We start from the raw sequence: 23,907 nt of genomic DNA on the forward strand, positions 1-23,907 counted from the left end.
TACTTTCTGTACATATTTTTTCTTTTCCTTTCCTTTCCTTTCCTTTCCTTTCCTTTCCTTTCCTTTCCTTTCCTTTTTCTGAGTGCTCCTAGGTACCAGAAACAATTCAAGGTGCTTACCATACATTTAGTGTAATTCTTACAACAATGCTTTCAGATGGGCACTCCTATCCTCACTTGGCAAATGGAGAAACTGGAGCAAAGAAGGACAGCGTCAGTCAGCTAAGGACACCGCTAGCAGGCAGAGACCATATCCAAGCCTATGACTGGTTGAACAGTAATGCTCCCATCACCATGGTGCAGGGATCCCGGTCCACTCTCTGTCATCCCCAAACTGAGGACACATGGTGCAAGCAGGAGCTCCACTTAAAACATCCTAAGCATTTCTCTATGATTGTGCAATCTCCTGAAAGTCATCTTCCCAGCTGGATACCACTTCCCTGTAGGGAAGCGGTTTCACTGTTGTGTCCCCACTGTTGGACATAAGCTAAGTTGGAGGCTGTGGTCCAACAGAAGGGGGCTGCGTTGCAAGGGAGTCATTCTCCCTGATATTCCCTAGGCTGTGGTTGGGACTGAATCACTTTATTAAACACCTATGACCATACTACTTTTTTTTTTTTTTTTACCTTTTAGGTATTTATATGTATTATTTTACAAAGAGGCGTTGGTCACAGTAAAATAATAATAAGAGAGAGAGAGAGAGAGAGATACTCAAGGAGGCAAAACTTTTATTTTCCCAGATGCTATAGATGCTGAAAAGTTCTAGGATTAATATTGCGTTGTCTGGGTTGTAACTGAGTGCCCTGTTAAACCTAGTTTCATTGCACTTGCTCATAGCTAATGTAAAGAGCAACAGGGATGAACTAATGCTGTCACGTCAAATTCTGTCTGGCTTTATTTCCCAATCTGATGTCCTGAATAAGGGATTCTGCCTGCTTCATTTCCCCATTTCTGAAACCCACCATTCCATGCTCTTAACCATTACTCACGTACCCTAATCAGTATATTCAGTAACTCTAGAGTCATACACGGAATATAAATTTAGCAAGAGGTAGGTCAGCAGAAAAAAAAGTTACCCTCTTTACCAGTAGGCTTAACAGACAGATAAAGTTTGGGTCCTACAGAAAGCAAGAGCGGTGTTGTAAATATTATCAGGGTCATACACTCGGTCCCATTTGTGTCTCAAATTGTGAAACACCTTGTACCCTGATATGTCAAGTGCTGATAATAGTACCGTTCACTTCTGACCAGGATTACAAAAATCTTTTCAGTTAAACTATTCCCTGATGATTCACTTCAGTTCTCACTTTGATAAACAAAGTTTTCCACTGAATTAGCAAAAATACAAAGGCAACAGATTTTATTGGATTCAATCAAAAAAAGTTATCGATGCGTGCAAGGTACTATGTGGGAAGCAAAGTCATGGTCCCTGCCTGGAGGGAGTTGGCAAATTACTAATTTCTCCTGGCCTGGCTTCTGCAGTGTCCCGATGTGCTTTAGAACGACTCCCTAACCACCAACTGAGAACAGAACTAACCCTCAGAGAACAGAGCCAAGGTCAGCTTTACCGTGAAGAAAACATAAATAGGCGGGTAAAATTAGTACAAGAAAAAGCTTTCACATACTCACCGCCAAATGGAAACTACTTGTGGATTATCTACTGTTTAATTATTAATGTGAAAACCTTGAGTACATTATATAAATAAATGAATTAAAGTTAGCATCTACTCTGATTTCACTGAAGGTAGAAAAAAGGCAACAGGTCCCAAAGACAGTATAAATCCTTTGGGTCAAAATCATAAAAAAGAAATTTTAATACTGTACAAGTTGGGAGGCCCCTGAAGGTACTGTTAATTTGAATTCTGGGGTCTCTCGCCTTGGAAATTTTCTTAAGAAAAAGGGTTTCCAGATAACTTGAATCTTTTCTCTGACTCAAGGAGAATGCCTTTCTGACCCTAAAACGGAAGCCACAGATGTTTCTTTTCAAAACACTGAAGGGCACTGCTATTTAGTTATGCAAAGATGTTTTAGAAAGAGGAAGTCACAAGGCCTGTCCTTCTAAGGAGGAGAAGCCCTCCAGACCGTCCACCTCATTCCTGGATGCTCTTCTGACATTGTCAACTGAGAGCATTCAGGAACTCCGCCCTCTGGTTTCTGGTGGCCTTGGCTTCTATCATTTCGAACATCTCAACCATCTGACCCTGAGAATAAGACAGCAGTTGAAAATTCTGCTGTTCTGTGACCTGGGAGTGTGTGGGGTGGGGCTGGGATGGCATGGTGGCAACCCAAAGGGAAGAAAAACGTAGGCACTAAACCTGACTTCATCCCATAATCTGCCTCTAGCTGCCTTGGGAGCTTTGTCAAATGGCTTCCCTCCTGGTGCTGCAGTGCCTCTTGCTATAGAATTCTGTCATCTGTGTAGTTCATGTTAATAACTCCTAAGAGGGTCAGTTTGGTTTGGGGGCTTGCTCCACCTTAAAGTGTCCATACAAGTACTACGTTCACTGCTTCCACACTGATTTTGAGTATGACTTTAGACTCAACAATAGGTTTCAAGGGAAAAGAGCTAATGAGTAAATTGATGGGACCCTTCCAGTGAGGCAGTCCTGCTCTTGGATCATGACACCGACTGGTTCTGGGAGAAAGCAAGTAGCACCAACAGATGCCAGGTAATGTGGAGGATGCCCATGCATTAGCCTATGAAGCTGCCTGTGGCTTGCCACTAATTGCAGGGAGAAGCTGTGGCATCACCATGAAGGAGCACCCCAAACCAGGTGACTGGCTCCCAATGCAAGCAAAAGACCAAAGCAAACCTTTTAGGTGGGTGAGTTTTCCCAGGCAGCTGTCAAGGGGACTGTGGTGCTGCCTGGTTTAGGGAGAAAAAAGAGGGGGAAAAAAGACTGTGGCTTTACCTGGTTTAGTGAGCTAAAATAGGGACAGGAAATGGAGACCATATGCATGTGTGCAAATCTATGTGTTTAGGATCCTCTAAACACTGCAGTACTCTGCTAGATCGCTGCAGTACTGTTCATCTGCGTTACCCCTCATAGGACTAGACTTGAAGGAGAATAGAGAAATTATGGTTATTATTCTCTGTTTCACAGGCTTTCCGCACAGCACTCCCAAGCACCCCGGAACTGTGGTTCCTGTAAGGGGCTGCGGAGTCTGTTTCGTTAACCTTCTAGCAAGTCCCATTGAAAGCTGGCTGCGCTCATCACATAAAAACAAGAAATGAGGGGGTGAAGAGGTGTAATCCTGGTTCTGTTATTTGCTACTGAGGTGACCTTGAGCAGGATGTCCTCTCCAGTATCCACTGCCTGCTTTGTAAAATGGGGATAAGGACTGAATGAGTTGGTAGAGGCAAAGTCCTTGGCCCAGTGCTAGTACATAGTAGGTACTTCACAAATACTAGTTACAATCGTTAGACATGTTTATATGAGATCTGAAGAATCAAGATGATTTCCCTAAATCATCAAAGCAAGACTAAGACTCAAGTGCTGTCAGAATCTTCAAAATGCGGAATAATAAGCTCAGCCCTGGAGGGGAAAGGAACACACCAAATAATCGAGATACCAGAGAAATAGGCACATAAGGCATCTAGGCTTCTAACTCTCAGGGATCTAGGTTAACATGAAACTATTTACAACTCGGTCATAAGCTGGACGAGCATCACCCTTTCAGAAACCACAGCCCCACTGCCCATCTTCCTGCCTCAGTTTCCCCAGCTAGCACCATGACCTATGGGATGATAAAGCATGGCAGAAAGAATAGGGTGAGGAACCAATCATGTGGCTTGGTTCCAGGCCCTCTGTCACTGGGGGCATTTCTTTAACTTCTCTGCATCTTTTCTCACATAATCTGTAAATCCATGTGATTAGGAAAATTCTTTGTTTGTAAGAATACACAAGATAGCACACACAAGAACAGGCCTAGCAAAGTACCTGGCTCAACAATAGTCTCTCCTTCCTCTGAGCTGTTGTCCCATCTGATGGCCCCATCGTGGGGTGGGATTCATGCATGGAAGGGCAGTGTGGGCACCACTAGAGGTGGCCCTCCTTGAAAACACAGTAGAAAGTGCCTGCTCCTGACAGTTGGGGACAGAATCTAAAAGCTTCCCTCTATCCCTCCTTCAGACCACAGGGATCATCCAAGGGGGAGGTGGTCCTGCCCACCCACCCACTGAGAGCAAATGGTGGGACTGCCAGCGTTTGAAACCACAGGAGCCTGGATTGAAGGACACAGTTGACTGGACAGACTACCATGTTTACCAACTTGAAATCCCCGATTTGCAAAGAAAACCCCAAATCCCCATAAGTTCTCTCAGCCTCAGGTGAGCCCGACTGGGTTTTTCAGGTTAAGTCAACTATTTTTTTTAAATCAGTTTTGTCTGTATTAGTCTCTTCCCCATGAAAATTTTAGCATTTGCAATTTTTTTTTTTCCACAGGCCAAGGGCCACCTAATTTGGCACCTCTGCTGTGTTTCTTCTTCCTGTTTCCCATTGCTAGTTTTCTCTTTGTTTCACCACAGTGTGAGAATTTAGAAAGTGTGTGGTGACAAAACAGAAAATAAAGGAGGAGAGAGTGCAGGAGGTGTCCAGGGCTGAGGGTGGGGCTGCAGGACTTGACCTCGGCCTTGGATCCAGGTGACCTGGGTCCATGTAGGTGTGTCCTCACATATTCACAGGCTGTTAAAGCCAAGTCGAAGGACAAAGACAACAAGAGTTGCCTGTGGGAACCTTGCTTCCATCTCAACCCAAACTCTCAAACACATCCCTGATATTCTGGCCCAACCTATTTTCAGGCTGAAGGCTGGGTCATGTGGCCTGAAGAACCATTCCCCCCCACCACTGCCCCATATTGTGACAGGAAAGCTAAGGCCAGGATTTCCTCTAACTCATCTTGTAGAAAGCGATGCCTCTGAAGGCAACAAGCGTCCTCTCAGCCTTGACCATCTTGAGGACTGTGGGAAACTTTGCTCTACTCCCGGAGGTACAAACACTACATGTCTCAAGCCTAAAGAATCTTAAAATTAAAAAAAAAAAAAAAAAAAAAAAAGGAAGAAAAACATTTTAATTGGTACCTGGTATTGTCATGGCATAGATCCCAGCCTTCAGATAGGGCTTACATTGAGATGGGGCAAAGCCCAATCGCTGGTTTCCAGGGCAATGTCCGTGATTGGGGTTAAGACCCGTCTCTGATAAGCAGGTCTCAGAAGGACTAAGCTTTTAACAGTGACACGGCTGGCAATTAATGCAGGGTGGACTCACCTAGTAAACACTCTTTTCCACAAGTAAGGATATAGCTGAAGGGAATTTTATTTTCATTGCTTTTTTCATGCATGGCTTGTGAGCTTCATGGAGCACAGAGGAGGAGAAAGATGATGGACTGGACTGCAGGACATGGAAGGCTTCAGTAGAGCAGGGTCAGGATAGAAGAGGTTTTAGTAAACAGGAGACGGCAGAGATAAGAATCCGGAAGTTGAGAGAAAGTTTTAAAAAGGAGAAAGAAAGAGGTGTGAAAAGTGGGAAGTCAGCTCTCAAGATAAGATGGAGAGGCCAAGTGGAGGAAGAGCAGTTGATAACGAGCACTGATAAAACGAAACCGCTATGGCTATTTCCATTCGAAAACAAACAGGTTTCATGTGCTGGGAATCCTAGCACAGGAGGGCCCATCTGGGGCTTAGGTTTGGGGCACTTGCTGGCTCTACCCCCTCACCACTATCCCCTGTACCTCTTGGCCATCCAGGGACCTTGCCAACCCAAGCAAGACCCGCCGTCTGGTCTCCTCTGCCCTCCTTTTCTCAGTCAAGACTTACCTTTCCTGTGTCTCGCTATTTAAAAACCTTGGGCCATCATGGGTTAATGAGTGAATGGAATGTATTCCACTTCACTGATTGACCAATATGTCACTTCTTTGAGACAATTAGCTATTAATAGCCACTTCTGGGCTGTTTGATAATTACTGATTTATTTAATATCTCTGGCTCCCCATTTCCTTAAAAGAGATGGAGTTAATAATACCTGTGAAAGAGGTGATATTGGAGTCGGGCTGCCGAGTGAAAATGGAAGGGGAGGGCTCCAGGTGCCATACACACAAGGTAGGAGAGGAGGAAGGTTGTCTAAAGGAAACGAATGTAGCGGCAAAACTGCCTGATAGACTGCAAGCCAAGTATAATTATGGTTGCATCCCCAAGGGGTAAGGAAGAGCCATGCAACGTGTCCCAGAGGGGCCCGGACTTCCTATTATGTTTATTAATCATCTTGATGAAAATGGAAAGTCTGCACTGATTAAATTCACTAATGATCCTAAACTGAGCAGGGGAGTAAATTCTAGAAACGATGGATTTGTAAGGTGAATGGTAATATTAATCAGCTCATCTTATGAAAAGGGTGGCAGTAAATGAAATGGGATTTGCCATAGATAATGGCAGTGAGGCATATACCTGGGGGGGAATTATAATGAGCCTAGTTCCAAACTAGGAAGCTGTTATTTAGGAAATAATAATGGGAGGAGAGCTCTAAAGTGGAGAGTGAATAATAAATTAAAAACAAGCTCAAAATAAACTGTCATTATGGATCACAATTTCACTCTCAGCATTTTTGTGGTGGGCTGAGGGAGTGTAGAAGAACCTTGGGGGTGCAGCATAGACATCTTACAAGCCAGGAAACGGGGACGCACAGAGGTTAGGCATGAGCGACTCATTAGGGGTGGCAAAACCCAGGCACACTCCTCACCACTCTGTGCCCTGCAGCGGTGACAGGAGATCGTCACTCCTGAGACACCTACGTGTAACACCACCCTCGAAGTCTGCTCAGATCACCCGGCTTGTGAGGAGTTGTCTTTTGCCATCTCTAGTTAGGGTCCTAGAGCTAGACACTGGCAGAGCCATGACTAAAACCTAAATTTCCTGATTCGTCTTTGCTTAGTCTCTAAGTTCTAAACTGCCCACCGTCAACACTGACCTGAACTACACAATTCAAACGCTCAGAAAGCAGAACTGGTGTCTTACCCTGGGTTTCTACCTTGGTTTCCACCACGTTCATTTGAAATCCTTGGATGGCATTAAAAAAAAAAATCTCAAACTCAGAAATCTCAATAATTTGGGCCCAAGTTATGTGCCCCTGGGGAATAACATACACCAGTTTTTTTAATTTGTCCAAATGCAAGTAATGAAAATTAAGCTTTGATCACAAGCTTTTGATAAAATGAATAATCTTGTTAAAAGTTTCCTGGGGCTCATAAATGTTTCTTCTGTTTGTTTTGCTCTTGGTGAGCAAAGTGAATTTTCTTTGTGCAGAAGCAGCAGTGTTGAGGGGGGTCCTGTGTGTGTCGGGTCTGTTGAGCAGGTTGGGGCATCAACCTCGGGAGGAGGGTGGGGAGGGAAGACTGGCCTTGGCAGAATTAGGAAGTGGGTGCAGTTGGCCCAGTCTTGGTTCCTTTTACCTCCTTTGTTGCGCCTCTTCCCAGGAAGGCTCCTGCTGAGCCCCGTGGGGTGATTTTGGGGGCCATCCCATAAGGCTGTGCTGATTGGGTGAAATACAAGTGCAGGAGGTGCAGTTCCCCTTAACAAACTCTGCAGCTCCGCAGGGCCAGCCCCACTGAAGACTCAGAGTAACTCTGAAATTCTCAGGCCTCTCTTCATGTCTCCCAGTCTTCCGTGGAAACCTACCTGAGGCGCTCTAACCTGACTCACGTCCACAGAGCCTAATGGGTCACTGCCCAGGATTTTCCTAAAGAGCCACCCATTAGCCTAAGTGAATGAATTAAATGGAAAGTTTTACAATAGGCCTGGAAGAAAGGTCTCCTTAAGGATGCTCTTCAAATGATCATTGAATAGCCTATAGGAAGAGTGAGAGGTAACATTCACATGCTTGACCCTCCCTAACCACAAAGATAGGTCCCAGGATCTCGTAATTGTGTAATTTGTTCAACACCTTGCAGCTTGCAGAATCCTGCCACGCCAAGGCATACCGCTAAGAGTTTGGGCCCTACGTTGTGTCAGCCTCAGTTTGAATCCCATATCTGCCACTCGCACATGCAGAGTTAAACAAATTGCCTAAACTTTCCAAAACTATTTTCTCATCTACAAGTTAGTGCTGTTGATACGGTTAACGCAGGTAACTCATGTAAAGCATTTAGCAGGGTTTGGCAAACTGCCATCAATAAATGTTATCTGAGGCCATCGGCTTTTAATTTCATAGTACCCTGGGAGGCGGGTGAGGTGTATATTATCTTCTTTGTCCTGGGAACCCATGCAAAGTCAGAGAGAAGTGATTTGTCCAAGGCTATGAGGTCAGTATGTGCCAAAGCTGGGTGTTAAACCTGACCTATCTGACCAAGGTTCCAGAGTTCCTTCCGCTGTTCTACATTCTTGTAGATCTTACACAGCACTTAACCACGTATGTCCACATCCTCAGACTACATGGTTGCAGTACACACAAGAGATCTATTAGTTGTTTTTCAACTGTCCACTTCTGTCCTAAAAAGTCTATGGATACCCAGGACACCCAGGTGGTAAGAAACAGGCTGTGAATTTTCTATCTTCAAGCTGCAAGGCCACATCTCTAGGTCATGGGATTGCCATCTGGAGCTGAGTAAGCATGGGAATGTGCCCTCACTTCCAGAGCATCCATGGAGTACTTCATTACCCTTCACAGACGCCACAGACAGATACGGTGATCTTCTTGCAGAATAAACTAGCGATTTTAGTCCTAAAGGAAAACAGCTGCAGAACACAGAAGTCCAGGCTACACCCAACCCTTCTGGTCCCCCGTGTCTGTTATGCTAAAGGCCCAGGAATGAGTCCAGATTTTGCAGGCCCTGAGTTGCTTCAATTTTGGAACTTTCTTTAAGCAAAGAAACAAAAATATGAAATCAAAATTAGCTGTGGGAAAAATGTAGAGATGGAGCTTAGATTAGTAGTTGGCAGGGGTTAGGAATAGAGACGCGCAACAGAGATTGTGTTTGTAAAGGGGCAACAGAAGGGATCCTTGCAATGGATGCATAAACCTGCAAATGGGGTAGAATTGCATAGCGCTCAATACACAAAAGCGGGCATATAAAATTGATGAAATCCAAATAAGATCAGTGGTCATTACCAATGATAATTCTGGTTGTGATCTTGTACTGTAGTTTTGTAGGCTGCTACCCTTGGGGTAAAGTGGATGAAAGACACATGAGTTCTCTCTGTATAATATCTCGCAACTACATGTGAATCTACAATTATCTCAGAAAGCTTAATTATTTTAAAAAAAAAAAGGATAAAAGTAGAATCAGATAATCCAAAAACAAGGCGAGGGGGAGTGGTATGGAGCTTTAGCAAGGCTTATGCTAGCAAGATGCTTGAACATGTAAGCTTTGTTGACTTAATGGTAAATCTGTCTCTGGTCAAAAAGGCAGTAGACTGACAGAAGATCAGGAAGTTTAGATCGCTAAGTGAATGTGTACACTTTCCAGGATCATCTGCTTTAACCATGAGGAAGGTCACTTGCTTTAAAATAAACAGAAGATACTTACCCACGTATATAGGTTGGCTCCACTCGCTCCAAAACCCCATCTGTCTGCACACAGAACTCACGGTGGCTCTCACTTGAACGGAATACTTAGAAATATCATTAATTATTGAGATGAATGCATTCGTCATCAGTTTTTCTGTCTGAATGGAGAAAAATAGCATTATAAGACTCTCTGGACACAAAATTTAAGAAATGCCAGTTACCAGAAAAGAAGGCCATACATAAGTAATCTGACTCGCTTTTATGTGACCCTTTTAAAATCAACAGGACCCGCATTGCTGAGTTTATTCTAGAATGCTTCAGTAGAGATGTGTCACAGTTATCCTTCAAGGGAAAGTGATCTTGTAATCAAAATGAATAAAAAGTCATTGGTAAGTTCTGGATGATTTACTTGGGTCTGTTTAAGGTTTCCAAATTAAAAGACTGGGGTGGCCTATAGTAGAACGCATAATCCCCCTCATCTTGTCCTTCCATATTCTGTAGCCAAGTTAGTAAACAATATCCGTTGGTTTCCATCTTATTCAGCAGGTATCAGCAAACTACAATGTGGGGGCCGGTATGGCCTGCTGTCTGTTTTTGTAGGGCCTGCAGGCTAAGAATGGTTTATACGTCTCTAAATGATTGAAAAATATCAAAAAGAGTATTTCATGACACACGAAACTGAAATTTCAGTGTCCGCAAATAAAGTTTTACTGGAACACACCCATGCCTATTTATGTATTATCTATGGCTGCTTTTGTTCCACAATGGTAGAGCTGAGTAACTGTTACAGAAACCATATGGCCTGCTAAGCCTAAAATATCTGGCTCTTTACCAAAAAAAAAAAACCAAAAAACAAAAAAAACTCCTGATCCCTGATGTGCAGGAAGATCTCAAACAACTGGAGCATAGGGAAAAGGAAAGAGCAGAGTCATTGAATCTAGGAAAGGCTGGGTTTGAATCCTATACCCCAAACTACCTGCTGGACAACTTCCTTGACTTCTCTGAGCCTCTGTTTTCTCATCTGTAAAGTAGGCGTAACAGCACCTAAGCATGGATTATTGAATTAAATGGAATTGCCCTTGTAATTCCAAGTTTAAAGATGTACTAGGTTGAATCCTATGAAAACTGCCAATATTCAACCCACTTTTGATGAGCAAAAACAGCAATATTGGTTCAATATAATAATATGTGTTTGGTATTAGTAAATGCTGGTTTGCTACAGACAACTTAGAGTTACATAGTCTGGTGTTGAAACAAGGCTATTGTCTCACAAATGAGACTGTCTCTGATAATCTCTCTCCTGGTCAGTGTTCACACCACTCAGCTAATCCTTTGGGCCCCAAACCAGAGATGTGCCCATGACACCTATATCTTACATTCTTCTGTGTGTGTTTCTCCTTTGTTCACCCTGCCTCACGACCACTGCCTGATTTATCTTGTCGTGTTTCGCTTGGACAATTGCCATAGCCATTAACCCAATGTTCCTGTCTCCACATGGCCCCTCCACCTGCATCCAGATTTCATGCTGCTACCAAAATTACTCTTTGATTTTGCAGATGTGGCCAGAGTTCTGAATGAATAAAACTCTTCAATGGCTTTCAGCACCTATGGCAATGGCTTTAAAAAGAGAAACCACTCCTTCCCCCCCACCCCCCCCCCCCAAAATTCCAGTCATTCTGGGAGAAGTCACAGTGTGGAATCTAGAGTTACTATTCCAATGTTGGCTTTATGTCCAGGCCAATTCATTTACTGCCACTTGGCTGAAGGAACCATGCTCTTTTAAGCCTTTGAGTTATGCCTTCTGCCTAGACCCCCTGCCACTTAGAGTGTGGTTGGCAGATTGGTGTGGGTCAGGAGCTGTTTATTACTGATCCTCAGTGAGGTAAACACAGGAATAGAGACAACAATTTAGGGGCTTTTGTAGCAATGTGACATTGCCACAGCATTCTAGCCCATGAATGGGCGTGTCTCTGGGCATATTTGATTTCCCTAGCATTTCATTTTTAAGCTATTTTCCAAAAGAAACAATTCAAAATTAAATTAGAAATCTAATTAAAAATTAGGAATTACAAATTAAAAAAAAGAAGGTCTTTTAGCATTGGTATTTTGGGAAGCACTGGCTACAAACTACCCATCCTTCATGATTTCACTCAGTTCTTCTCAGTGGGGGCCCTAACTGGTTGCTTTGCCCACCCCCTCCTTTGGACCCGTATTGGCCCTTCCTCTGAGGTGGTGAGTGTGTCCATTAGACTAGGCCCCTTGATGGCAGAGACAGTATCTTATCTTTTTAACTCCCGCCCAGAAACCAGTGGGTAAATATTTGTTGAATCAGATTGGATGGAATTGAATTTGCTTTGCCTACTGTCACTGAGACATGAGTTGTAATCCCAACTTCCCTACAGCTTTGCCAGCTCGGTGACTTTGGGCAAGTGGCTTAATCTCTCTCTGCCTCACTTTCCTGTGTAATGGGGATGATAATTACTTAATGCAGTTCCTGGGAGGAGGGAATAAATTAGCATAATAAAGGTTGACACATAGTTGATGTTTCATAAATGCTGGCTTTCCTCTCAGTTCTTGTCTCTTGAACTCTTTGTCCATTAGTGCTTATGAGTATATCTCAGTTGTGGTGAGATACATAAAACGGAAAATTTATCATCTTAACTATGTGTACAGCTCGGGAGTGATGAGCACATTCGCACTGCTGTGCACCCGCTCTCCGGCACGCTTTCATCCTGCAACAACGAAACTCTACTTGTTGAACAACAGCTCCCCCGTGGCCCCTCCTCCCAGTTCCTGGAAACCATCATTCTACTCTCTGTCTCTCTGGGTTTGACTACTCTTGGTATCTCATATAAGTGCAGTCCCACAGTATTTGTCTTTTGGTGGCTGGTTTATTTCACTTAACGTAGTGTCCTCAAGGTTCATCCGGGTCGTAGCGTGTGTCATGATCCCCTTCCTTGTTAAGGCAGAACAACAGAGCCCTGTATGTATACACCACAGTTGGTTTATCCATTCATCATCTATCAGTGGACAGCTGGGTTGTTTCCTCCTTTTGGCTCTTGTGAATAATGGTGCTATGAACAGGGATGTACAAATTTCTCTTTGAGACCCTACTTATAATTCTTTTGGATATAAACCAAGAAGTGGAATTGTTGCATCACACGATGATCTTCTTTTTGATTGTTTGAGAAACCTCCATACTGTTTTCCATAGTGGCTGCAACTTTTCATATTTGCACCAAAAAATAGTGTTACTGTGTTTTTATGTGATCCTTTGTGTTATTTTGAACCAAAAGTATGTCCTTTCAAGACCAAAAGCCAGTAAAGCGTGGTTTATTTTTACAAAACTTGGGTAGACACGTTACCTTTGACCTTGTTAGTTCCAAGCTGTAACCACAGCTGTTACTGAATATAATTTTTACAGTGTTTCTAAGAGAATGCTACTATCAAATATTGGAACGATCCGAAGAATTACCTGGAAATAATTTTTCCTTGTGTTGTAAATTTTCACTTCATATTCAAAGCAGTGAATCGGAAAGGCAGAAACTGGTTTTTCCCACTGAATTGAAAGACAGGTTCCTTCAATCTCTGCTGTGACATTCACTGGAGGATTAATGCGATCTAGGTTAGAGAATAAAACGTCAGTGATCTAGGCTGATCAATCCAATCCACTCAAACTTCCAAAGGCATTTCTGAGATACAATCTTCTCAAGGATCTACCTTCAGGTTTTAATTAACTGATCTCCAAATCATAGGACCCCAGTGGCTCACAGATGACTCTCATAGTTATAGTACTGAAGAGATCCTGCCTCTAATCTTAAAGGATTCCTATTCCAAATCACATTGAAGGGTTGAGTCCCTTTCCGCTTCAGCTCATTCCAAGACCCATCGCACCATCCCTGTTCCTCAAGCTGGACCAAACTAGGTAAACCTGACCCTAGAGAGAGAAACCTTGGAGCTTCCACAAAGCACTGCCTCTACTAAGCAGGTGTGTGGCTCTGGGTAAGAATCTCCTCATTCTGAGCTTCAGTTTTGTTTCATTTTGTCTCGTTTCGGTTTTGGGGGGGGCGGGAATGGAGTGGTAAGGTTCAATTTTCTCTGCATGAAAAGAATGGGCCACATTTGTCTAACAATTGTAGAGTTCTTTCTCCTGAGTTATCACCTGATTATCTCATAGCCTTGTGATGTGGGTAGAAATTATTTTTAAGCGAGCGCTCTTGTCTCAGGCTATGTGACTTAGATCTCACAATTAATGAATCATAGGGACGATCTAAGAATGGGATGTATTGGTTCCAGAGCCTCCCGTTCCCTAGGCAGAAAAACTTTAACCAGGAATCTATTTCTTTTAGTAGTATGAGGAATTTATCTCTAATAAATGACAATCATACAGGAAAATGAATCCCTGTGGTCTGTACCAGGTTGTGCCCATTTTCATATTAGTATTGTTTCCCATGTCCTCCTCAGCATTGTTTATTACTTATTTTTAGGAAAGGGACATTTTTAGGTCATCTGAGAAATATACTGTTGAATAGAATTATATAACCTCTTGTGAGCTGGTTCTTTAAACCAAGTTATATACTTCATTTGATAGAGATATAGATAAATCATGTCCCTTTATTTTTTTTTTTTTAAATGTTTTTATTTTTGAGACAGAGAGAGCATGAGCAGGGGAGGGACAGAGAGTGACCGAGACACAGAATCCGAAGCAGGGTCCAGGCTCCGAGGGGTCAGCACAGAGCACCCACGTGGGGCTCGAACTCACGGACTGTGAGATATGACCTGAACTGACGTCAGACGCTTAACCGGCTGAGCCACCCAGGCGCCCCGATCATGTCCCTTTAAATAACACCTTGTCTATTTATAATTATGTATCATTACCAGGCACTGTTCTAAGCACTGTAGAGTTCTTAACACACTTAGTTCTCACAAAAATTTTGCAGGAAATAATAATTTATCCCCATTTCTTTCTGATGAGAAGACCGAGGTACAGGGCAATGACCAGCTTGTCTACGGTCACTCAGCTAGTTGGTGGTGGAGCCAGGACCTAAGCCAAGGCAGCCTGACCCCACAGCCCATGCCAGTAAATACACTACCACTGAAATCTTGAGGGTTAGTAACAAGAATGCTACATGAAAGGCTCCTGATGAATTTCATTAATACAAGCATCTAGGATGAAGGAGACTACAGTATTTCTATTTTGAGAATGGAGCCAATGAAACCTTAAATAATATGCTGACATCTGAGAATCCCTATGCTGAGAGAGACATTTTAGGACCACCTGGAGGAGACAGACCAGCGTGGCAAAGGGTCCTAAGAGGAAAGCATGAGAAATTGGGGGTGGGGAGCTTGGGGAAGAGAAATCTCAGGATGAGAAAGCTTGCTGTATTTTGCTAGCTCTGAGACCATCTTGTGGGGAAAGGGATGAGAATTATTTGGAGGTACCACTCCATCACAGCACCAGAAACTTCATGAAATGAGTCAGAGCTGAAAAATGAAAGGGATACTCCCTTCAGCAGTGGGTTCACATTCCCTGGTTCAGTGATTCTCACATGGTGGAGATTCTGTCCCCCATGGGACATTTAGAAATGTTGGGAGATATTTTGTTGTCACAACTGCAGGGAGGATGTTACTGGTCCAGTAGGAAGAGACCGGGGATGCTGTTAAAAATCCTGCAAGGCACAGGACAGCTCCCACCAGACAGTTATCCATCCAAAATTATCAGTATTGCTGAGGCTGAGAAAGCTTGCCCCTGTGATTGTCAGGCAGGGGACAGATGATCACTTAGGGTTGAAAATTAGTCAAACCACGTGATCTTTATAAGCCCTTCGAAGCTGAGATTCTGCGATTTGGTTAGTCCAACTCTGAGTTAAGTCTACCTTACCGATTGCATGAAGAGCAAACAGCTGATCAAAAGGCTTGATTGGAGCATGCTTGCTTGAGCCATTAGCATGCACTGCGAGTGCCTCACTCCCTCTGCTGCTGATAAAAGTCTTTGGAAACCAGCATGCCGTATTTCTGTTCAGGGTGTCTCTCCTGTACTCCTGGCATTCTTCGGTCCAGGAGCCATACCTAAATCAAAATGCTCATAAGTTTTTAAGGCTATAGGAAAGAATGCATTTACTTAAGTAAAAGTAGGTACTCACCTATAGTAGAGAAAATACTGTGTATCCTCAGGGGCATCCTTGCCAGCTAGCCAGGAGCAGTGAAGAGAAACTTGGTATGGCCATAAGGGAGTATGATTATTCACTGTGGTGTTTGTGGTACATGTTAAATTCACAACCGAGGTTCCAGGAGACCCTAGATGGTCAATAAGATGGCCAAAAATAAGAACAAAATGTTGCCATGACAGTCTTTAAATCTCGTACTTCCTCTGAAACTGTAGTGATTGGGAACGTCTTACCATGAAAAAGTAATTGTTATCACACATTGATAGAAACCTATTTGCAAAGGACCAGCTCACTGTGGGATGAAGCTAGGATTATAAAGCCTGAGTTTCTGACAATAAAAAACCTGTCAGGGCACCAGGGTGGCTCCGTTGGATAAGTGTCTGACTTCAGCTCAGGTCATGATCTCACAGCATGGGTTCAAACCCTGCGTTGGGCTCTGTGCTGATAGCTCAGAGCCTGGATCCTGCTTCCGATTCTGTGTCTCCTCTCTCTCTCTCTCTCTGTCTCTCTCTCTCTTCCCGTTTCCCATTCATACTGTCTCTCTCAAAAATAAATATTAAAAAAAAATTTTTTAAATGTTCTGTCTGGTGTGCCTGGGGGCTCAGCCGGTTAAGCCTCTAACTTTGGCTCAGGTCATGATCTTGCGGTTTGTGAATTCAGGCCCCACATTGGGCTCTGCACTGACAGCTCAGAGCCTGGAGTCTGCTTCGGATTCTGTACCTCTCTCTCTCTGCCCCCCTCCCACTTGTGTTTCTCTCTCTCTTTCTCAAAAATTAATAATAATAATAATAACCTTCTGGCTACTTGGGGCTAAGGGGGTGTACATGTGGGATATGCTTGTATGAAAATTTAACTACAATAGATTGTCATTCAGACCTTGGTGCCCAGCAACCTTGGTATTATAATACCACATCTTTCCATAGCTAACTGTGACACTTTAAGCCCTACTTTTCTGGGCCTCAGTTTTTCCACCTGCAAATGAGAGAGTTGGTAGAGGAAGGTCTCCAGGGCCACTTCCATCCGAGAATCATGGGAGTCATTGTGTTGCATCATGCAGATGTCACATGAATAACGCAGATTGCTGCTTGGAAGGAAATGGGTTCTGGCAACACAGCATCATAACAACATTTCTTTGGAGATTCTGTGCCCACTTGCGTGCTGAAGGCCTCTTTAACATGCAAAGATATTAGAGAATCTTGTGATTTTCCACCATACCCATCACGTTACATTCCTTTCTGAAGATGATTTCTGAAGATCTCTGAAGATTGTTTGTCTGGAAAGCCTTGTTTTCATTTCAAACTGCATTGTCACCACATTAACTGGTGCTGTTCAGAGCACACTGTGCTGACCCTGGTCTTGTGGTTGCTCAGAGGAGGGAAGAAGCACTTTGGGCTGAGGGTCGGGAAGGACCTCATCAAAGTGAGAGCCTTTTGACTGAATCTCAAACAACAGAAGGGGTCTCCTCCCCTTAGTTTAAGTCAATTATGTGATCATATTTATCGCTGGCAGCCAGTGTAGTTCAAGGGGGAGAAGAAGACAGGCCCCTTTGTCTTCAGTGAAGTTAGAGAAAAGGGACATTGGCTACGGTGTATTATTACCATGTGCTGTCAGAGATGTTCGCTTGTATATATCCATATACAACAAACATACATAATTTTGTGTCTATGCCTTGTAGTAAATGTACTGTCCATGCACTAAACGACCAGATGCTCCATGCCCAAAGTACACTTTAGACTCTTCCTGCAATCTGTTTGTCTCTCACCTCTCTTCCCAGGAATTATTTGGTATGAATTCAATTTGATTCAAGGGAGAATTAACTTTTCGTTAGTGTCAACGTGTAGTGGCACGCTCAGAGAATAATTAGAATCGCAGAAATGTAATTCTGAAAACTGCATTACTGGTAGAGTCCTGTTACTTACTGAGACCTAGAAAAGCACTCTAACGTAAGACACACAAAGGTCTGTATCCTGTGTCTACTGTGGATCAGTGTCTGTACTTGGAATCATGGCCATTGTGAACTGGCTGCTATCTGGTCTAGGCCACATGTTATAATGAATAAACGGGAAGATCTTTACAATGCTGCTCTCAGTCACGGGCACAGTTCTGGAGGTGTGTGGCTTTTTCATTCAGGGATGTGACAAGACAGTGGTTGAACGATGACCTATGGGCCAGACTGGCTAAGACAAATTGTTAGGAGGAGCACTCACATACCCTGGGACTTGGTGATCCTTCTCTCTTTACTCTCTCTGTGTGTGTGTGTGTGTGTGTGTGTGTGTGTGTGTGTGTGTTTCCAAGGGTTTAATCACAAGTATCACTGATTCTAAGTATTAGAAACCCCAGTTTTCCACAAAAGGACAGTATACAGACAGTGGGAGCTGTCTTCTTTCTTCATGGCAGGTTGTTCAGTCTTGTGGTTTCTATGAACCATCAGCAGCTTGCTTCAATTTGGTATGAAAAGTCATAGCATTCAGAACATACACACACACACACATAAACATATATATGTACTGCTTGTTCTCCTGGCTGTAATCAAGCATGAGACACTGTCCCTGCTCCCAACAGGCTCCTAGTCAGAGGTGGCAGGATATAAATCTATTTGTGAAAGATAATGTCATATGTGCCAAATGAATAACACAGCCCATGAATGGGTTCCGGGGAGAAAGCATTCTTCAGTGTATAGGATGAAAAGTATAAGGGCTTTATAGAGGAGGTACAACTTGATCTGGGCTTAGACATATGGGAAGGATTCAGGAAAATAGAAGTGAATCCAGGAAAGCAAAGCCTCCTGGCAAGAATGAGCTGTCAGGTGGGGGTCAAGGTTAGAAAACTATCTGAGAAAAACAGAGGAATCGTGTAGGGTGTGGTTGGAAAATGTCTCAGAGAGACCTGATGGGCCCTGATTTCCCTGATGACCCTGTGACCTTTGGAGCAGGGCAGTGATAAGTGTAAGCTATGTTTGCAGGGGTGCAGCAGATGGGATTGGCAGGTTATGACAATAAGAAGTGAGCACAGCCTCAGGACGATGAGGAGGAGGAAGGACACTTGGCAGGAACTGCTGACTGACTCCAGAAAAGTCACTTGTCCAACTTTCACCACACCTGCACCGTCAGGAATACAACAGGAGGCCATTAGGAGCCTGCCTTACCAGGTGGGGCTTTAAGTTCAGCAGAAACCCAGCGGCTTGGTGGGAGGGGCTGGCCGTTCCAAGGGACCGTCTGCACACTTGCTGAAAAGCCTTTATGAAGAACGGTTACACGTTTGCTTTCAGTGTTCCTGGTTTCATACTAAAAATAAACCCCACAAGTCATGATACATAAAAGGGAAAGAGCATTCAGAGAGCTATTTTAATCCAATAGGCATTTTCTTCCACTTTTTAAATGGCACATAAATGAAATGTAATTAAGTACTTTGGCTAGAAAAAAAAATTAGGCCCGTGGTTTCACAGGTATGTAAATGCTTATCCCCAAAGTCATTGAGTGATGAAAATATGCACAGCTTTTTGCACACCATTTGTACCTCTACAAGTCTGATTTTAAAAAATAAGCGCCTATTTGGGATTCTCTCTCTGCCTCTCTCCTATTTGCACTGTCTGTATCTCCCTCAAAATAAATAAACTTTATGAAAGTACAATAATATAATAATTCCTCAATGATACATGAAGACATTCGTATAAAAACAAAAAACTGTAATTGAGGCACACATTTACTACAATCATCATCTCTAGTGTCCTAGTCTCTTCCCCAGAGGTAACTTTCTAAAAGAAAATTCTCTAGAATTCTGTGTTGACTGAAAAAATAGTTACTACCAATTGCTTCTCTCTTTGATTTTACTGCGCATCTCCTAGGTATCAGGTGCCTTCACGTATGCCCTGTAGTGGGATACCCCAAAAGTGCATCTCCCAGACCTAGAGTGGTTGCCCGGATTTGAACTGGGCCTCTCTGGTTAGGCACCCGCTGCCTCCCACCTTACTCCAGCGCTCTCTTCTCTTTTTCTCTTTGCCTATTTTAAAGGGAACATAAAACCCATATCAAATTATTTTATCTTCAAAGTGACTAAACTTTCTTTGCTTACTGAGAGAATCGTGGCAAAGTTAGAATGTTCTGTGCTGCTGTTGAATGCTAACCAACATGCATGGTACCAGATCAGAGTCTTTTCAACAGACACCCTACTCGGTTGGGCACATGCCAGAATACCCTTCAACAGACACCCTACTCGGTTGGGCACATGCCAGAATACCCTTGAGTCAATTTCCCTCTCTCTCTCTCTCTCTCTCTCTCTCTCTTTTTGTAACTTAGAATTTCATTCAATAGGGAAAATGCAGTCAAAATGAAAATTTGCCTCTAAATAAAGACAGCTGTCAGAACAAATACTTACATCTTCTTCTTGTGGAACATTTATTCTCACATGATAGCCTAGCTCTATATTCACTGGCTCTTGATCAGGATTTGATTCCCAACGCAAAAGAACTTGGGAAAGGCCAGTAACTTTGATAGTGAAGTTGGTAGGTGGGAGAAGTAAAGCTGTTGATGAAAAGGACCAACATGATATTCAATTGTATGGAAGTAGCACTTTTAAATTTTAAAAACATTTTATTGTATAGTATAGGATTTTAGGATTATTAGAATATATAAAACTCAAATAATGTTGGAAAAAGTTGCTTTAAAACTGCTTTTAACTCACTATCTTTCTAATTTTTCCCAAGTGTTTACCTATAACATATACAGGCATTTTACTGAAAAATGAATATCTCAATATTCATTATAACTATACTTTTCAAACTGAGGGCCATTTATCTATTAATTGGCTGGGGAAATTTATTAGTTTGTGGCTAGAATGTTTTCAATGACATGGAAGAAAATAGAAAATATCAGGGAGCTTGAAATACAATTACTGTTCTGTGAACCTCTTGTTTCCACTACATGAATCTACTTAAATATTTGTATATGCACTGGTTCGTGATGTACAATTAATTTATTTCTCATTATGATTCAAAGTCAAAAAAATGCGTGAGTGAAATTACACATTTATAGAAAAGAGGGCTCTTTTTTCTTTAATGAACCACTCTGTTTTCAAAAGAAAAGCTTTCCTTTAAACTACCAAATCAATGCCTGTTCATTTTAGAAATGTGGGAAAGCACAGGTGAGCAAAAAGAAAAATTGCCTAAAATCCTGCAACTGAGAATAGTGTTAACACGTGATATATTCATTACTTTTTGTCCTTGGTATACATTGATACAACTTGTTAATTCCCCCCCTCCCCCCAAAACTAGGATAACATTATACATACTATTAGGAAACAGACTTATTCATTTGCTAAATGGTTAGGATGTTTCCACTGACTTTTAATATTTAAGAGCCTTCTATAACTCCTACTTGATGCTTGCTGCATACAGCCTTGCAGGGTTCTGTCTAGATTAGCTGTCCATTATGTTACATAAAATCAAATGTTTAGTTGCATGAGCCATATTTCAACTGCTCTGTAGTCACTTGTGGTTAGTGGCTACTACATTGGACAATGTATATATAGAATGGTGTCATTATCATAGAACGTCCTCTTAGACAACACTACTTAGGGACCATGTGACAATTTTCTTCTCTTAGACTCTGTCAGTACACCATAACCATAGATCAGTAAGTTTCTGAACCACACACGGTGGAAGGTTTTTATTCTTTGGTTATGAGGACTTGTAACCATCCCCTTGTACGGAAGGCATTCCATGTGTGGTCACCAGCTCCAGCTTTATTCCATAGTGTCCCATAGTGCCTGTACACCCGCACATGGAATACGATTCCTCCTGTAGCATAATATTTGCATTCCAGTCAACTTTGCTTTCTTAAAGTATAGCATATTTAAAGAGTTTGTATTCTGATATGAATAAATATTCTCCTTTTAAAAAATCCACACAGAATTTCCTAATTGAGGATTATTTGGGAGAAAATAATGTCATCATTTTTGTGATGTATTTTTTTTTAAAGAAACGCTACTGAACTTAATAGATGTTACCTACATTTTTTATCAGAAAGTGAGTCTGCTCTCAGTATCACTGTAGCCCCCAAGAGAATCAGTAATGCAGGTGCCATGATAATCACATCCTGTAGGAAACAGAAGGATGAAGATCCAAATCACCACCTGTTACCATTTTTAAGAAAAACTGGCAGCTACCTTTTAACATAAAATGTAGTCATTTGCCCATTTGACAAACAGTACTGAACAATCTGTTATGTGCTAGAAATACAAACATGAATGAACAAATCTTGAGTTTTATCCTTAAAATGTAGATGCATAGTTGGAGGGGCAGAAGGAAATGTAAGTGATTAATTGTAGTCCAGTTAAACATTGTTGCAATAAAGGTGTGAATGGAGCACAACAGGGGCACATAGACTTCTGAATTGACTCCTGAAGAAATATCTAGAGTGACAGAGAGGGCAAAGCCAGAAGAGCAGATATTACGTGGGAGAGGTATTGAGCGAAAGACCACAGCAGATCTTTGAATAGTAAAAACTCCTGGGCACAGTTAATCAGACTGAAAACAAATACAATAACAATTTTCAATAATGAGTATTTAAATATGGGCCCAGAAGCTTAAGTCTAAAAGAATCACAATGTGGGAAAGAAAAAAACTTTGTATCACAAACCTGCAATAAACTTCTGGTACTTTGAACTGTGGAGAGGCTGAGTTTTCTGATGAATCTACGTGGGGGCAGGGCATAAAAGGAAGGAGAAAAATACTTACAGGTCTGAGGAAAAATAAAAACCCCATTTCCACCTACTTGAAATAACTGGACAATGAAAATGAGAGTAGAAATGTTCTAATAACTCAGTGCAGCAGTCTGGAAAGAGTGGGTATCATGTCAGCATCTTGTTTTACAAGTCGTCAAAGAAGAGATTTGACCCCTTATTGGGATTTATAGGTTAGAAATCTTGAGTGTTTCCTCTGAAAACATGGAAAGGCATTTTTCATATAAACTGGATTTCAAGGCATAATATCCACAGCTTTCCCCTGTTGTGCACCACCCTTACTTTGGCAAAGCACTTCTTCCTATTCTCTCATGAACCCCTTTGATTCAGTGGGTGGCCCACAAGGCTATGAGCCAATTTACAGTGAAGAAAAGGAATCCGAAAGGTTAACTAATTTGCCAGTGATCAAACAGCTAATAAATGATGGAATTTAGACCCAATCTTGGGTTTTCTAACACCAAAGCTTATGTTCTGCACTAATTTAAATGACTTCTAGTTTTCAGTTTAAAAATTTACTTAAAAAGGGACTCAATCAGAAGAGCATGACTCTTGATCTTGGGGTTGTGACTTTGAGCCTTCCACTGGGTATAGCAATTACTTAAAAATAAAATCTTAAAATATTTATTTAAATGGGTTGGTATTTTGCAAATACAATGCTGGTAGAACCACAGAATACAGTCTTTGTCTAAGTAGCAAAACAACCCCCAAACCAAAAACAAAACAAAACAAAACAAAAAAAACAAAACACTATTTTTTTTAGCTTACTATTTAACCAACTTACTACTTAACTTACTACTATCAGTCTTAACTTGGTAATGAAATTAGTAAAATATCACAGTATAAAAGATAGAGACAGTATACAAATCCTTCAATTTCTTTTTCAAATAAAAAATACTTGTGATAATAATAACTTCTTTTACTCTGATTCCATACTGGGTAGAAAAAGAATTTTTAAAATGGCAATGACCATAAAAGCAGGTATTTTAATACTTTAAAATTTTTTAACAACTAAGAATGTTAATGAGTTAAAGGGAAGCATTAGTAATTTACTGAACCTGAGAAGCAAAGATGCAAAAATAAAACCAAAAAAAAAAAAAAACCCTTTAACAAACAACACTGTTTGCTCTGCAACTTGAGAAGGTCATGTCTTTGAAATGTCAGCACTTCCTGAAATGATATCGTATATGCTCTAACTTTGCACTAATTGTCATTAATAGGAATTCCAGGTCAGAAAAAAAATGCAAAATTGATATTCCCTAGTGACTTTTACTGACGGGCAAAGTAAGTAGTAGGTTGTAACCAAACACCTATATTTGCCCTTTGCAGTTAAATAATTGACATGATGAAACTGTTGATTATCTAAGTGGGGCAGATAATTGAATATTTTACATGACCAAGAACCTTCTCTTCGGATTTGTTGTGTACTGATTGTATAGCTGCTGAAAACAGAATTACTTTTCATATTTGATCACTCACAAATTTTTCAGTGGTTAACTTTTTTGCTATA

The 23,907-nt window shown here is 41.8% G+C and overlaps 1 protein-coding gene across 2 annotated transcripts in view; it reads right to left on the bottom strand.

The window, feature by feature from the left end:
- Positions 1-23,907, bottom strand: part of IL5RA (interleukin 5 receptor subunit alpha) — a 38,749-nt gene that overhangs the window by 11,576 nt on the left and 3,266 nt on the right. Inside the window, exons 3-10 of one of the 2 annotated variants that reach the window (XM_060631589.3) lie at positions 22,298-22,352; positions 21,670-21,754; positions 20,037-20,182; positions 18,808-18,946; positions 15,639-15,792; positions 15,377-15,564; positions 12,971-13,116; positions 9,516-9,654 (exon numbers count right to left, since the gene is read on the bottom strand). In XM_060631589.3, the coding sequence (XP_060487572.3) occupies positions 9,516-9,654; positions 12,971-13,116; positions 15,377-15,564; positions 15,639-15,792; positions 18,808-18,946; positions 20,037-20,182; positions 21,670-21,742 (985 nt within the window). In that variant the 5' untranslated portion in view covers positions 21,743-21,754; positions 22,298-22,352. The remainder of the gene's footprint in view (positions 1-9,515; positions 9,655-12,970; positions 13,117-15,376; positions 15,565-15,638; positions 15,793-18,807; positions 18,947-20,036; positions 20,183-21,669; positions 21,755-22,297; positions 22,353-23,907) is intronic. The other variant, XM_060631590.3, reaches the window with a different exon arrangement.

This window comes from Panthera onca, chromosome A2 (genome assembly GCF_046562875.1).
Source record: "Panthera onca isolate mPanOnc1 chromosome A2, mPanOnc1 haplotype 2, whole genome shotgun sequence".
Lineage (NCBI taxonomy): Eukaryota > Metazoa > Chordata > Mammalia > Carnivora > Felidae > Panthera > Panthera onca.